This window comes from Mugil cephalus, chromosome 2 (assembly GCF_022458985.1).
Source record: "Mugil cephalus isolate CIBA_MC_2020 chromosome 2, CIBA_Mcephalus_1.1, whole genome shotgun sequence".
NCBI lineage: Eukaryota > Metazoa > Chordata > Actinopteri > Mugiliformes > Mugilidae > Mugil > Mugil cephalus.
The window spans coordinates 11,179,323-11,193,131 of NC_061771.1; the positions used below are offsets into that span (position 1 = coordinate 11,179,323).

At 42.8% G+C, this 13,809-nt stretch overlaps 1 protein-coding gene across 1 annotated transcript; it reads right to left on the minus strand.

The window, feature by feature from the left end:
* Positions 1-719: 719 nt before the first annotated feature.
* Positions 720-12,957, minus strand: tmem132a (transmembrane protein 132A). The gene is made up of 14 exons (XM_047578562.1): positions 12,797-12,957; positions 9,947-10,035; positions 8,187-8,413; positions 7,884-8,096; positions 7,621-7,805; positions 6,141-6,281; positions 5,732-5,989; positions 5,495-5,647; positions 4,947-5,142; positions 4,718-4,861; positions 4,348-4,550; positions 3,702-3,921; positions 3,436-3,627; positions 720-3,239 (listed from the first exon to the last, which is right to left on the minus strand). The coding sequence occupies exons 2-14, from the start codon at positions 10,020-10,022 to the stop codon at positions 2,295-2,297; spliced, it is 3,153 nt and encodes a 1,050-aa protein (XP_047434518.1). The 5' UTR covers positions 10,023-10,035; positions 12,797-12,957; the 3' UTR covers positions 720-2,294.
* Positions 12,958-13,809: the final 852 nt, after the last annotated feature.

The window sequence follows — 13,809 nt, forward strand, 5'->3', positions numbered from 1 at the left end:
GTTGAGGGTCTGCCTACAAGAGGAGTGTAACCAGAACCATACTGGCTGAACGAATGACACTCGTACCCAAACCTTAACAGTTCCTCTTTGTGTGAGCAGAGATATACGCGATTCACATCGTTTCAATGATCTCTTCAGGGTTGAAGACTGGAGCCAGTCGGTCAGTGTCAGCTTTGAGACCAGGGGGGTGGGAGGCACCGTCTGGGCCAGGTGCTCTCCTTGTTCTCTGGCTCAAATCTGCCCCACGTGTGCTGTTTAGTGAAACTTTACTTCGGTGGCACTCTGATCTCCTGGTTGGCGAGGATTAGCAGTCTGTCATGTGCCTTAGATGGGATGTGAATACCCACCTGAGTGAAGGATCTCATTTGATGAATAACATGGTTTTCGGTTCATGAAAAATCTCTCCAAGTTATAAAACGGAGATTCTCCGTGGTCTAAAGCTCTGACACGGGTTGGATTCCACACCAGAGGCAAGCATTATGTATTCATATCTACTATCTGACCCTGGATCTCTGTCACAGCCTCAGCCTGATGAGGGATGAATGCACCTTTTTTTGTCATCTTGTTTTCACAAACAATACAACTCACAACAGGTTTTTTGCAGTATGTTTTTTTTTTTCAGGATGGTAGAGAAGGTAGAGAATGAGCCCCCAATTAGTTATCAAACAACATCATAATGATAATAATCCACCTTCTAGAGAGCCACAGAGACGGATTGCTGAAATTTAACCACCTGGGTATTTATTCACAGCATTATTTACAAATCTGTAAGTAGTTGGAACTTCAGTGTGGACAAAGGACAAAATAACACAAACACATTTATCTAAAGAAACACTATTGGTGGGATTATTTTCATTATTTTCATCTAGATGTGAGCTAATTGGTTTAGATTTCTTAGATTATTATTTGGAAGTGAGGATATTAACACTACTGACACTTTAAACACACAAGAAAGAAACCTCATGACATGTATCCAACAAGAAAGAAGTCTCATGACAGTGGTGAGGTCGGAAGTATCATTTGTATAGGATACTTGCCTGAGGGCCTCGTATGAGGCGTCACAAACATGTAGCTGACCTTGACGTAAGGAAAGGGATTCACACAGAGCATGTGAGACATAACAGGGAACAATAGAGAGGTTGTTTGAAAGCAGACTGATTGTGGATGGGAGGATGTACGTGTTTGTGTGAGCGTAAGGAAGGACTTTCTCCTCTCTCTAGGGCGCTGTCCCAGGGGACTGGAGGACCCAAGTGGCCAGGGGTCGGGACCGACCGTCCACCAACGATGGGAGAGTTAAGTCTAAACCACGACTCCTCCCATCTGTAGACCAACCGGTCACATTAATTCTGTTAAAACTGTTATAATGGTGTGAAACTGTTGAAAATCATCCTTTTCTGGGACGTTGGCCAAGTTTGACTGATCACACAAGGTCCATGCGCATGAATCTCTATATTCCAAAACATATTTGAAAAAATAGCTTAAACTGACAGCAAGAGGTCGTTATAGTGGTTTTTCCAGAGGAATTAACCAACACACACACACTGTCAAGATAAGCCAATCAAAAATAACATAGACAGGAGAAAAAAGGGTCAGATCCTCAAAGCCGTCTGAATGTTAAAAAGCTTTAGGTATAAACTCTCCTAATGGCACCATCTTGACTTTTCATGTCACTCACAAGTCAGTGTTTCTAATCAACGACTCATGCTTGCACATAGGAAAAGGAAATAGTGTCCACAGACAAAGCACATCGATCAAGCATAACATTATGACCACCTTCCTAATATGGTGTAGGTCTCACTTGTGCCTCCGAAACAGTTGTGACATCATAGAATGGACATGGACCTTCTGAGGGTGTCCTTTTGTGTCTGGTAACAAAATCTTGTTAGTAGGGGTCTTTGGGTCCTGTGGGTTGAGTGGAGGGGCCTCTGTGGATCAATTTGGAGGCCAGGTCAACGTGTGACTTGATGTCTCTTTATACTGTCAATAGGTACTGTGTGGGAGAAAGGGGCTATGACTAAAAGAAAAAGGAAAAGCAACTACATTTCATTTGGATTCTTTTTTCTCCCTAACTCTGAAACAGGAAAAGGCCTTACTGAATCCACATCTCATACTTAAAAGAATCATATAAAATATTTTTTTCCCCCAACAATATACCATAGTTTGAGTTTACTACACTCTGATCCAATGGCAGAAAGAGCATCGGACATATATCAGTACGACTGCTCTGTCAGAGTCTGATGAGCAAAACTGGATTCAAATGCAGCTTTGTGTTTTATTTTTGCACCCGCTGAAATTTAGCAAATGATCTCTGATTCTTTGATACTTGTACTGCTCTCCTCCTTCATCGTTAGCTTGCCTTTAGTTGCATTCATCGCCTCTTCTTTCCAGTCCTCTACCTCTTCCCTTTCTATCTCCTCCTCTTTCACCACACCTCCCTCCAGCTCTCCTTCCCTCTTCTCCACTGTTCTTGTCCTCCTCTTGTCTTGCAGGGCGCAGGGGAGACAGTTTGCCAGGAAGAGGACGACAGAGAGACAGAGCAGAGAGAGTACAACGCCCATGCCGATCTCCAAATCGTGATCTCCCCATCCAGCCCTCTCCTCCTCCTTCTCCCTCCGCCTGCCTTTCTCATTGCCTGGGGAGAGGTACACAGTGCCCTCCTCCAGGCTGGGCATCAGCACAGCTCTTTCCAGAGTGTTCCTACTGACCATCCCTCCAGCGCCCTCGTTCCACTTTCTGCTTGTCATCCTGGTTTTCTCATAGTAGTCACTTCCACCGCTCGCATTCCTACTCTCATCCTTGTTTGACGAGTACATGACACTGTCTGAATCAACCAACATGTCTGAAATATCGAACTCGAACCCTTCGTCCTCCTCATACTTCCTCTCTATCGGGTGCAGGAAGCCCAAGCCCAGGTCTAGGTTCACTCTTATCCACCCGGATCCCCTCGCCAGCCTTGTGGTGCGTCTTCCACCTTCGGAGTCGGTCCACTCGCCGTCGGCCTTTCTGATAGAGTTGGACGCGATGAGCTGGTCAGCACAGGTAGAAACCACAAGCTCTGCTTGCAGTAAAGGCCCGCCTCCGTCGCCTTGGGCGAAGATGCGCTGGCTGGGGCTCGGTGTCACCATGACGACGCTCTCAGCCAATGAGGAGAGATGCAGAGAAAAGGGCAGGTCGCCGAAGGAGGAGAGGAGCGAGGCAGTGTCATCACTGAACTGGAGCCAGACGCTGATGGAGGCTTCCTGTGGAGACGTGATGGGAAATTAACTTCAACATCAGAGAAAAACAGACCTAGATCTATTCTCTCTTGACCATAAATACCTGTGGTTACATAATGCTTTACCACGTACGACCTAGTCCATTTTATTTGAACCACACTTATAAATCCTTCCTTAAGTGTCAAACCCTGCATACGTGAATAAATAGCAGCGCTCTCACCTGGTGAAGATTGTACAGGATGTTGTATGCTGTCACTGTTGTTGTGATAACGGAGGAGTGGGCGGGGCTGGTCATCACCGACATGCCGAGGCCACTGACCACCTGTACAGACAGGTCACCTGGAGTAACGGCATCAGAGGTCACAGTGATATCACATCGGCCCAGGACTCCATCCCACTGCTCAGAGACGACCTGAGAAAGAGAGAGGCAGCGGGATGACGGTTAGAGAGTGAAGATGGAAAAGTAAACAGATAATCATCACCTACGTGCAAGGATGTCTTTCCCGGTCGCAAACCAATCACGATGTTCTGGGGGCCGAGGGATGCCACCTGGGGATCCTCCACTCTCAGACAGTTACTGACAAGATCTGTCACATCCATGAACCAATCCACAGAGCCCAGCAGGTGTGTGGTTCTGCCGTGGGTGTCCTGAGCTGTGAACTGAGTTAGAACATGGACTGAGGAGCGCTGGTACACCGGCACACACCTGTCAACACACACGAAAAACAAAAAAACTTTACAATGCGTTCATAGATTATGGGTAAATTAAAACAATTTGTGCAATGCCTGAAGTAAAATAGAAAGCCAGCTAGCAAACTGATTGTTAGCAAAGATTAATGATTGGTTCACGTTTTTACGTTTTTTTTTTTAAATAACATAGATCTTCCACTGATACCCCAAAGGACAAATACTGCAGGTCATTGTCCTGCTGGGAAGGACTTGTCTTTATGTTGCTTAATTCATTTTCCCCTGAGTCTGTATAAGCCAGCCACAGCCTGTTGGCGGGAAGCATCCCCACAGCATGATGCTGCCACCACTATGCTTCATGGTGCGGACGGGGAGTGTGTGGTCATGTGCAGTGAGTGTTTAGTCCCCTGAAGCTATATTAAGACACACTGATTCTGTCTCATACCCATCCTCAGTAAAAAGGTTCCAGCCATCGATAGCATTGAGAACGGGGTCTTCCAAAGACATTCGCAGGGGCATAGTTGGAGCCCATACCTCCAGACACACAGACCCTCTAAACCTTCCCAATGAGAACTCCACCACTGCACAGGTGTTGCCCAGTCTGGATTCACCGCCATCAACAAAGAGGGTGGAGCAATCAGTGGAGACCTGAGGGGAAGAGATACAGATACAGTACCAATGAAACTGGTTCATTTTAATTGTGACTGTATGGATACAGTCATTTTCAGCTCAGTGATTTGGTTTTGCTGCTGATGACAATATTTTTGTGAAATGTCAGTCGGATCTCAAAATGTATGTTGACAACTCTGCTGCACCTTGACAGTGTTCTCACTGGTGGAGTGACAAGTGACCGCAGACGTAACATCTGACACCATCTCATCGTGGCTCACAGCCAACACAATGACAGGAAGTGACACCGGCTGGTTGGTTAGTATGGCCGTGTTGATAATTGTGTTACTCTGAGGACGAAAGGTCAGAAAGAAGGCACTCAAAATAACTGGATGGCACTAAGCAAATCTTTAAAAACTTAGGACAACGAAATACCTCTGTGATGGGTACAATGCCAAAGATATGTCGATCGGAGAATGAGAAGACTGTCTCAGCTGTCCCATGTGATGACAGGGGGTTACCACGTCCAGAGTACTCCACCCACCACTTAGCCGTCACTGTCATGGCAACGCCAAAGCTCTGCCTCAGGCCGTCGACTGACAGACATACCACCTGCTGGAGGACAGTTGGACTGCAGGCCACAGACATCAGTAACTGAGCTGCGAGTACAACAGATCTCACTCCCTTTACCCAAACTGTTCTCACATTCAGACAAATCACACCTATCCTGTTTCTCGTAACTGTTAGACTATTAGAGCAGCCATCAGCTTTGCCATAGAGGCAACAATCAGTTTTAAGGCTGCCAGGGAGTTAATGTTTAATTAAAAAATAAAGGATGAATTATAAAGGTGTAACATACTTCAGAAGCTTGTATTTATGTTTCTAGGATATATTAGGTCGAGGAACCTGCTCCGTTTGCCTGTGTTTTCAACTTCAACTTCATAAACACACAGAACTGAGGTGGAATCACATTAAAAACCTACTTTTGAGATGTCTTTATCGGGCTGTGTTTTTGGCAGAAGATGGACACCACGTCGTGTTTGGAGCCTTGACTTTTCTCCAAGGTGACCGCCCACAGGTCAGACGTTCTAGTTCTCTGGACCACCATGGACACCAAACCCTTCTTCACCTTCAGCCTGAGGATTTGTTTCAGAGGTTTGTTGGCCATTGGCGATACAACACAAAAAACAACGGTTGCACTGATGTCGTTCTGCCGTTACCTGATGACAACATACTCCCCGCTGAAATTGGCTCTCAGGTTCACAGACACTTTGGCCGGCTGCCCTATCAGCACCGGCCCGCTGTGGTAGCGAATCACAACATGGGAATCCACCCTGAGCTCCTCCTCAAGTCCATTCGAACAGGCGTCTTCTGTCCTGCTCTCCTCTCTTCCCATGTCCTCCTGCTCCTCCTTCAGTGTCACTGCTTTAATATGGAAGAGCTGCCTCTGGGACTCAGATGCTCTGCCTTCTACACATCTGAAGGGATGAACAGTGAGAGCTGAGACTAGACTTTCTTTCCACTCTGGGTACATTTTGCATTGTACACATATAAAACAAATGTAAATGCAACATGTAAATAAGGGGAAGAGAAATATGTCTTTCTACATGTTACTGTACTGCTACATACCCTGGTGGTGTCAGCTTTAGGTCAGTCACCGCGTCGAAGGAAGAGTAATAAAGTTGTATTTGGTTTTTCATAGGGACCCTCTGGTATGTGGGAGCTCGTAGAGTGTCCTTTGGAGCTTCTCCATCAACACCTGGACGGTATCTGAGTAGAATAAATTCATCTGTAAATCAGGAAACTACCACTCTTCTGAAGTGCACCTGGGTCCAGTCAACCTGCTGCTCTTGTCAAGGCAACAGGCTTCACTGAGGTAAGTGAGGGTTTCGTAATCTGAAACCCTCACTTACCTCAGTGAGGCTTACTCATACACGTTCTGAGCTGGATACAGCAAACACTGTGCAAATTACTTTTATTTCAGCTTCATTTTGACCTGAATTTGCACAAAAGTTTGATTGGTACACTTTGTTTGTGGGCATTCTCCTAAAATATGCCAAATAATCAGCTGTGACAGGAGTGTAACTACACACTGCAAAGCATAACAGCTCCATGAAGTTATGTGAATATTTGGATCTTTAACTCCCTGAGAACATGCGTCCTCATATGGGGACATTAAGTTTTAGGTTTTATCACAGCTTATTCTGCTTCATTTAAACCCATTGTTAGTGGACGCCATCTAGTGGTAGCAAATGGTCAATACATTATTCAGGGGAAAAACATGCTAATGGATTCATTCTACAGACGATCACAGGACAAAAGCGGACGAGGTAGAAAACGTCATTGAATGCTACGGTTGAAACTTGTTTATTTATTCTCATTAACGTTTTTAGTTTGATATAAAGAGCAAATTTTATTAATAGCAACGAGGTACAACGTCGCTGATTAGCAAGTACTCCTTTGAGGACGTTGGGACTTCACTGTTATGTCTCCGCACAGTCATGTTCAGGTATTTAAATAAACAGTGTTAACACATTGGTGACTTAAGTATAATATAAATAATGAAATAATCCCAGTGTCCACATATGCGGACATAGTTTTTTTTGTTTTCGTTTTTTTACTACTTCCTGTTCAAAGATGATGCTCAGTTTTTTTTTGTTACATCATAGGTCCTATTGATTCCAAATACAGTGGAGAAATAAAAAAAAAAATGCATACCAAATAAAAGGTTAAAGATAAATGTCTTTTGAGTTAAAAAAAGCAGTGGGGGATGAGAAGGAGGAGGTGAGAAAGAGACAAGATGGATAATGTAAACTAGTAAGTTTTTTTTATAGTAAGAAGTTGAAGCAATGATTAGTTATAACTTTCTGAGTTGAAACAGGTTTTTTTTCAAATCCAATTTACTCACATTTTTAAGGCAGCAGATGAACTCTTGTTTGTGCGTTTTACCAACTTAAAACGTATTACAGTGCAAAACGAAAGTCAAAGACTTGTCAAAGCAACGCAGCCATTGAAAAGTAGGAAGCAGATATTACATGTGCATCAGTGAACAGATGGAGTCGCTTTCACTTCAGTTTGAAGAATAAATCCTCAACTTTATCGCCCTCACCTCAGAGACAGAGAAGATCTCCGCTGACGGTTGACAAAGTGGCCGTTGTGACGCCGGCCCCGGTGCTGCTTCTGCACCCGACGACTAGGCTGAACATTCAGATCCAGATGTGAGTGGTTGGTGTGTTGGTTCTCAAACCAGTCGCTAGGTAGCGTCAAAGTAACCACACACAGTCCTAAAGGAGGCTGGGAGACATGACAATGATTAACTGAGACAGAGAAACAGAGAGAAATAGAGAAAACAGTGGAGAACAGCATCCTCACCTGTGTGATACAGGAGGACTTGTGCTCCTTTGTATCCTTGAAAGCATGCAGGGTGATGCAGGTCCCTCCAGTATCGACGCTGCCTCTCTTGTGGAAGAGGGCTCTCACCCTGAACCTCTCGTGCCCGTGCTCGTCCCTCTCTCTCTCCACATTGTCTGAGAGGACGGACGCAGACAGAGGGGGAGGTAAAGGAAGGACAGACTCTGATAAGAGCTGTGGAAAGAGATGAAATGAAGAGCAATGAGAGAATTTATTTAATCTTCAGACGCCTCTCTTACAGACCATCTGTCCTTCTCCATTTACCTGCGTTGCTGAGTGAGAGCCAAATGAAGCCTGGAGCCTTGGTTTGGAGGACTGGTGAGACGGAGACACCGTGAAAAGACTCTGGGAGAAGGAGAAGGGGCTGGAGTTGGAGAAAAGAGTACCTAGATCTGCCTGGGATAGAGGGAAGATCTGCCAGGGAGCAGGAGAGATTGACATTTGGACTGGGAGGGAGAGAGAGGGTGGGGACTGCAGGAGGCACGAAGGGACTGAAGGAAAGAATTGAAGGGAGAGGAAGCAGATATGAAGTAGTATTGATTGACTCAAGTTAGAAGATCATGGAAACATAAACTTTGCTCCCCAGAGTGATCCTGCTGTTTTAAAGACATATTGTGATCCAGACAAACTGGAATATATTCCACACTACGATCCATTACTCAATTAATCCACATAACCTAAAATGTTCCAGACGAGAAGCCACTTTAATATCTCATTATCTCATAATATATAATATAACACTGAGTACAAATGTCAATGCAGTTAACATGAAGGGACTGCCTAAGGCAGATAAAGACTATATTCCAGCAAAGCACCGCTGCCAGACATAAAGACATCACACAGCACCTGAAAACCCACAACTTCAGTCATACCGGTATGACTGGTTTTCAGGTGCTGCGTGGCATCTACTTTAAATATTTCCCTTTGTTTCAGTGCAGCGAAGTAAGAGCAAGTAAGTGAGCGCAATTTCAGTGCAGTGTTGTCATCTGCTGATTAGTTGCGGGTCTCAGATTTGGGTTTGGGTGTCTGCAAATCTTACTTAAAGTCTTCAACCCATAGTGGACATATTAAGAACAGCAGTTACTTTTATTGAAAATCTGCAGTTAATGTCTTCCATGTAATATCCGCACTTTGCCAATTCATCCTAGGGGCCAGATTGGATTTAGCCCACAGGCTGTGTATTTGACATCCCTGATATGTGTAAACGACTTTTCCAATTATAACTTTTCTTCAAATAATTTCCCTCCAAAATTCAGCATATAATATAAAACCATTTTGCATACCCCATGAAGCTTAGCTCTCAACGGTTTCATGTTATCTGAACAGGACCTTAGGACTCTCTGCTCTCAAAGTGTCCATCTGTGTTTCCTACAGTTTTCAAAATGCGAATGGGGAGTCTTCAGTGATGGGATCCACCTCCCAGTTTGGGTTCAGGGGACAAACCTTCCTACTTTTAAGGTTCAGATTAAAACTTTCCTGTCTTATCTGAAAGTGGATCCTTTTTAGTGACAAACCAGCAATTTTTTTTCCAAGAGTCATACAGTACTGTTTTCTCAATCTCTACTCTATAGAACTTCCACACATCCCACTGTACAATGTAAATAAAAACTGATTCCACTCTTCAGCAAAAATGAATATGAAGCAATATTAAAGATCTCATTGGCCCATCTGGTGTAAACATGTGGGCGAGAAGCCCAAAAACATTAAAACTGTCTACATCCCATTCAAACTACAGTGGGATGCTTCTTCATGTTTCTGGATTACTGCAGCATTTTTCTTTCAGAAGGCCTAATTCATTCAGCGCCATGAATATGGAGCTCAGAGCTCAAAAGTATTACCTGTATTTTTCATGTTTGCGGAAAAATACAGAATCCTAAAGCTCAAGTCTCATGGCATGATTAAAAACAACACCACGTGGTCTGTTTGTCGCACATGCGCACAATGTCCACTCATGCATGTGTAGAAAGGTGTGTTACATAACCCACTAATGTTCTGCAGCCAAAGAACCTGAATCCCTGACTCACCGGATATGGAAAGCCATAAGAACAGGAGCCCTCCGCTTCCGAGCCACCACGCATAGGACCAGCTGACACCTGCCATCACTGCACACCTCCTGCAACACAGTTATGCAGAACTATACTGTTGTAGATATCTTCAACACTTTCTCTCACTGGCACTTCAGAAAGGAGGCTTACGTTGCTTTTGCAAGTTCTGGGGAGTGAAGTGGAGTCAGGGCTGAATTGTTTTTCTATGACTCTGATGTGATCAAATCATTTTATCTAATGTGTTCTGTTGCAGTGCATTTGTTGGTAAGGAGCAGCCACAGGAAAACAGTGGCTGCCGTGTGCACAAAGTAGGTTTATCTATTTGACCATCTTTAATATTATTGTTTTGTTTGCATTCCTTGAACAAAAGGACAACACTGAAATATTGCTAATATAATATAGTATTTGCTTCTTTTGGATGTGAATAATAAGTTAGCAGTCAGTGTTTTCTTTCCATAGTTTAACTTAACGGTGATGGTGTCTGCAGTGAGAACACATCGAGTCAGTATACAGAACCTGGTACAGAGTTTTGTTGATTTCAGTCTGTCTCATTACCCCCTCAGTCCCTTTATACAGAGATGACTTAGTTCTGTGTTGTCCTGCCACGGTTGTGTGTAGAGTTTATGTGGCACCACGGCACTCGAAGATTCAAATGCAATGCAATGTTTGTGGTTAAAATGAAAATAAAAGACCTTCTGTTTTCTGATTGGCTGCAACAAGCAACATTCAAACGGTGTGAAAAGGAGAAACACAACTTAAACTCTGTAACCCAGAATATGAGAGGCCGTTTAGGAAATAATTTGTATTTGCTCCCACATGTTACATCTCACAAACGCTACTATAGTCACGCACACATTCTATCAAACTCTCACAAACACAACTATAGTCACGCACACATTCTATCAAACTCTCACAAACACAACTATAGTCACGCACACATTCTATCAAACTCTCACAAACACGACTATAGTCACGCACACATTCTATCAAACTCTCACAAACACAACTATAGTCACGCACACAGTGGTGGTTCTAGACCAAAATTACCAGGGGGGCTGAGGTGGGGCCAATGTTTTTTCAGGGGGTACACATAAGACAATGTTTAAGCGTTCAAAATGTTTAGTTTATTTTAAACCAAAAGGAAACATAATAAGTATTAATACAATAAGACACCGCTGTATACGGATGTTCCGTGATCTAAGGCGTCCATGTCTTTCTCCAGCATTTGGGATTGTTTCAAGAATGTCACTGACTATATTACCCAAGACGTCAGCAGACACTGTTGTGTAGGGCAGTCTACACTGTCTGTGGCTGTACAATGTCCACCTACTGATACCAAAGTATAAAGCTACTCTTTGCCAGCTCATTCCCAGGGATAAACAGTAGATAATTAGTTCAGGTAGAATATTGTATTGTGGGCGACCAGGACGGCCAGTTATTATTGTCGGTGGGCCTCTTGAAGGCAACATTTCCCTTTGACTCATTTGCAATGATCTTGAGTTTTGAAATGAATTTATGATAGAACAAAAACATAAATGTAGGGCCTCCAGTGTTACAAAGCTCTCTTGATCCACACCCTCTTCAAACTGCTGGCTAAAGAACAAAAGAAAGAATAACTGATCCAAAATCATGCTGTCATATCCACCTCTGTCACTTTCCCTTCCAGTGTGTTGAAGTGAATTATTAGTGAATCATTAGTGAAAAAAATCCTCTCCTCATTACCATTTCCTCCTAACAAAAAGTTGCTTTGAAAATGAAGGTACATTAGTGGAAAAATCATATTTGCAACTGCAGCTACTCAGACAATTGTAAAGTTGTACTCATAAAGCTGCCTTCTTGATTTCAGTTCTCCCACACAGCCATCCATTTAGCTAGCAGTAAGCTCCCAGACCTGTGCACCAATCGAGGAATGAGGCTTTATACTACTTCCTGTTTAAACAAACTAACTTCCTGCTCTAGTAATCGTGACTATAGTAGTGTTTGTGAGAGAGTTTGATAGTAACACGTGAGAGCAAATATGAATTATTTCCTGAACGGCTTCTCATACAGGAACATTCGTGTAACGTCATAACATAACAACGACTTAATATATACACTACCAGCCAAATCTTTGGACACATTTTCTCATTGAACTGAAAGAGAAGATGAGTCCAGACTTTTTACTGGTAGTGTGCTTCTGCATTATATGTTCTTCTGGTGCAAATGGACTATATTAAATTATATATTAAATATTATAGTAAACCATGTCATGAGTAAATACTGGTACATTACACGTGACTGTGCTATTTTCTCTCTTTGTTGTTTGTTGTTGCTCAAGCCTCCTACCTTCATCACATGTGTTCAGCTTAACCAGCCACACTCCATTTCAACTGTGATTAGAAAAATGCCTGATTCTGTCTGACAACCAGCAGCACCTTCCATAATATTCAATCAAAGTGCTTCCCAATCACCAATATGCTTCTTAGTTTGTCTTTCAGGTCCTCAAGAAAAAATAAAACATAACAACAAATGTTGTCTCCTTTTCTCTGTAGCATGTTGACTCCTTTTTGAAAAAAACACCAGAGCACTTTAATTCTTTTGTTCCCACAAACTTTTTCTTATACAATATAATAAAATTTTCAAATAATAATTAAAACATATTGTGACACAAAGTCAGCATCTTCTGTGAAAATGAAATGAAAATGCGAACAACACAATATATCAAAATATGTGTGAATGTTCCCATATGACAAAGGTCAGAGTGAGTAAACTGTGTGATATTATACCAAACAGTTCAACATGACACACACACACACACACAGATACACACACACACACTGCCGTACTCACCAATGTCTATTTCAGGTCCAGATTTCATCTGTTCCTCGGTGCATTTTAAAATAGTTCATATCCATATCGGTGATTCAAGCGACTATTTAAAAATAGTCTTTTTCACTCTTGTCTGGTTTGCTGCTGCTTTAAATCTCTGTATACGCTTACTCTCTTTTTCCTCCCTCTCCGTGCCAGATTTGCACAGTAAGGATTTATTTATTCAAAATAGGAGATAATCCCCCCATGTCCCTCCTCCCATCCATTCTTTGTGAAATAATTATTTTTTCTTCCCACTCTACACTTTCCCACCCTGTCCTTTTCTTATATACTGCCTCTGTCTTCTTATATGTCTATGTTTTTTGATTACAAATCAGGTTTAATACTAAAGGTCACAGAAGTCAGGCAATAATTAAACCTTTTCCATCATTCTGTGAGAAACCATGTGACTTCTGACAGTGGATGACAAAGACCTCAAGGAGATGGTATTCTTCACCAGATATGATCAGTGCGGGGCGGGTACACATGGCTTTGGGCTCATCCAGATCCCATCCAAGATCATCCTCAGAGGACTTAAGTGGGATGTAAAAAGTTATTGTCACTGGAAGAAGAGAATGGAAATCCCTGTAGATTGAAGCTTCAGCTTCAATATGATGTGTCTTGCTTCACCAGGAAGTACTGCTGAAGTCCCTGGGTTTTGTTGTGACCCAAAGATAGACCCAAGATAGACCCAAAGAAAAACTAAAAGACTTAAAGGACTACTACAAAATAAAACAGGAAGAACAAGGGAAAACAGAGGACTACAGAAAGCATTCAAAAGTCAATATCATGAAGAAACAGAAAAGTTTAAAGCCCAAGATCATGACTGTTGAATATTGCTTGCTCTTGGGTGGACTAAACGGTGGACTTTTGTTAGTAACAGGCAGTGAGAGAACTCAGTTTTAACCTAAAAAATGATTCACCCTTCTCTTGTCTGAGGACAGCCAGGTAGAGACAGAAAAAGAGATGATACATGAAATAATGTAGGTGATGCG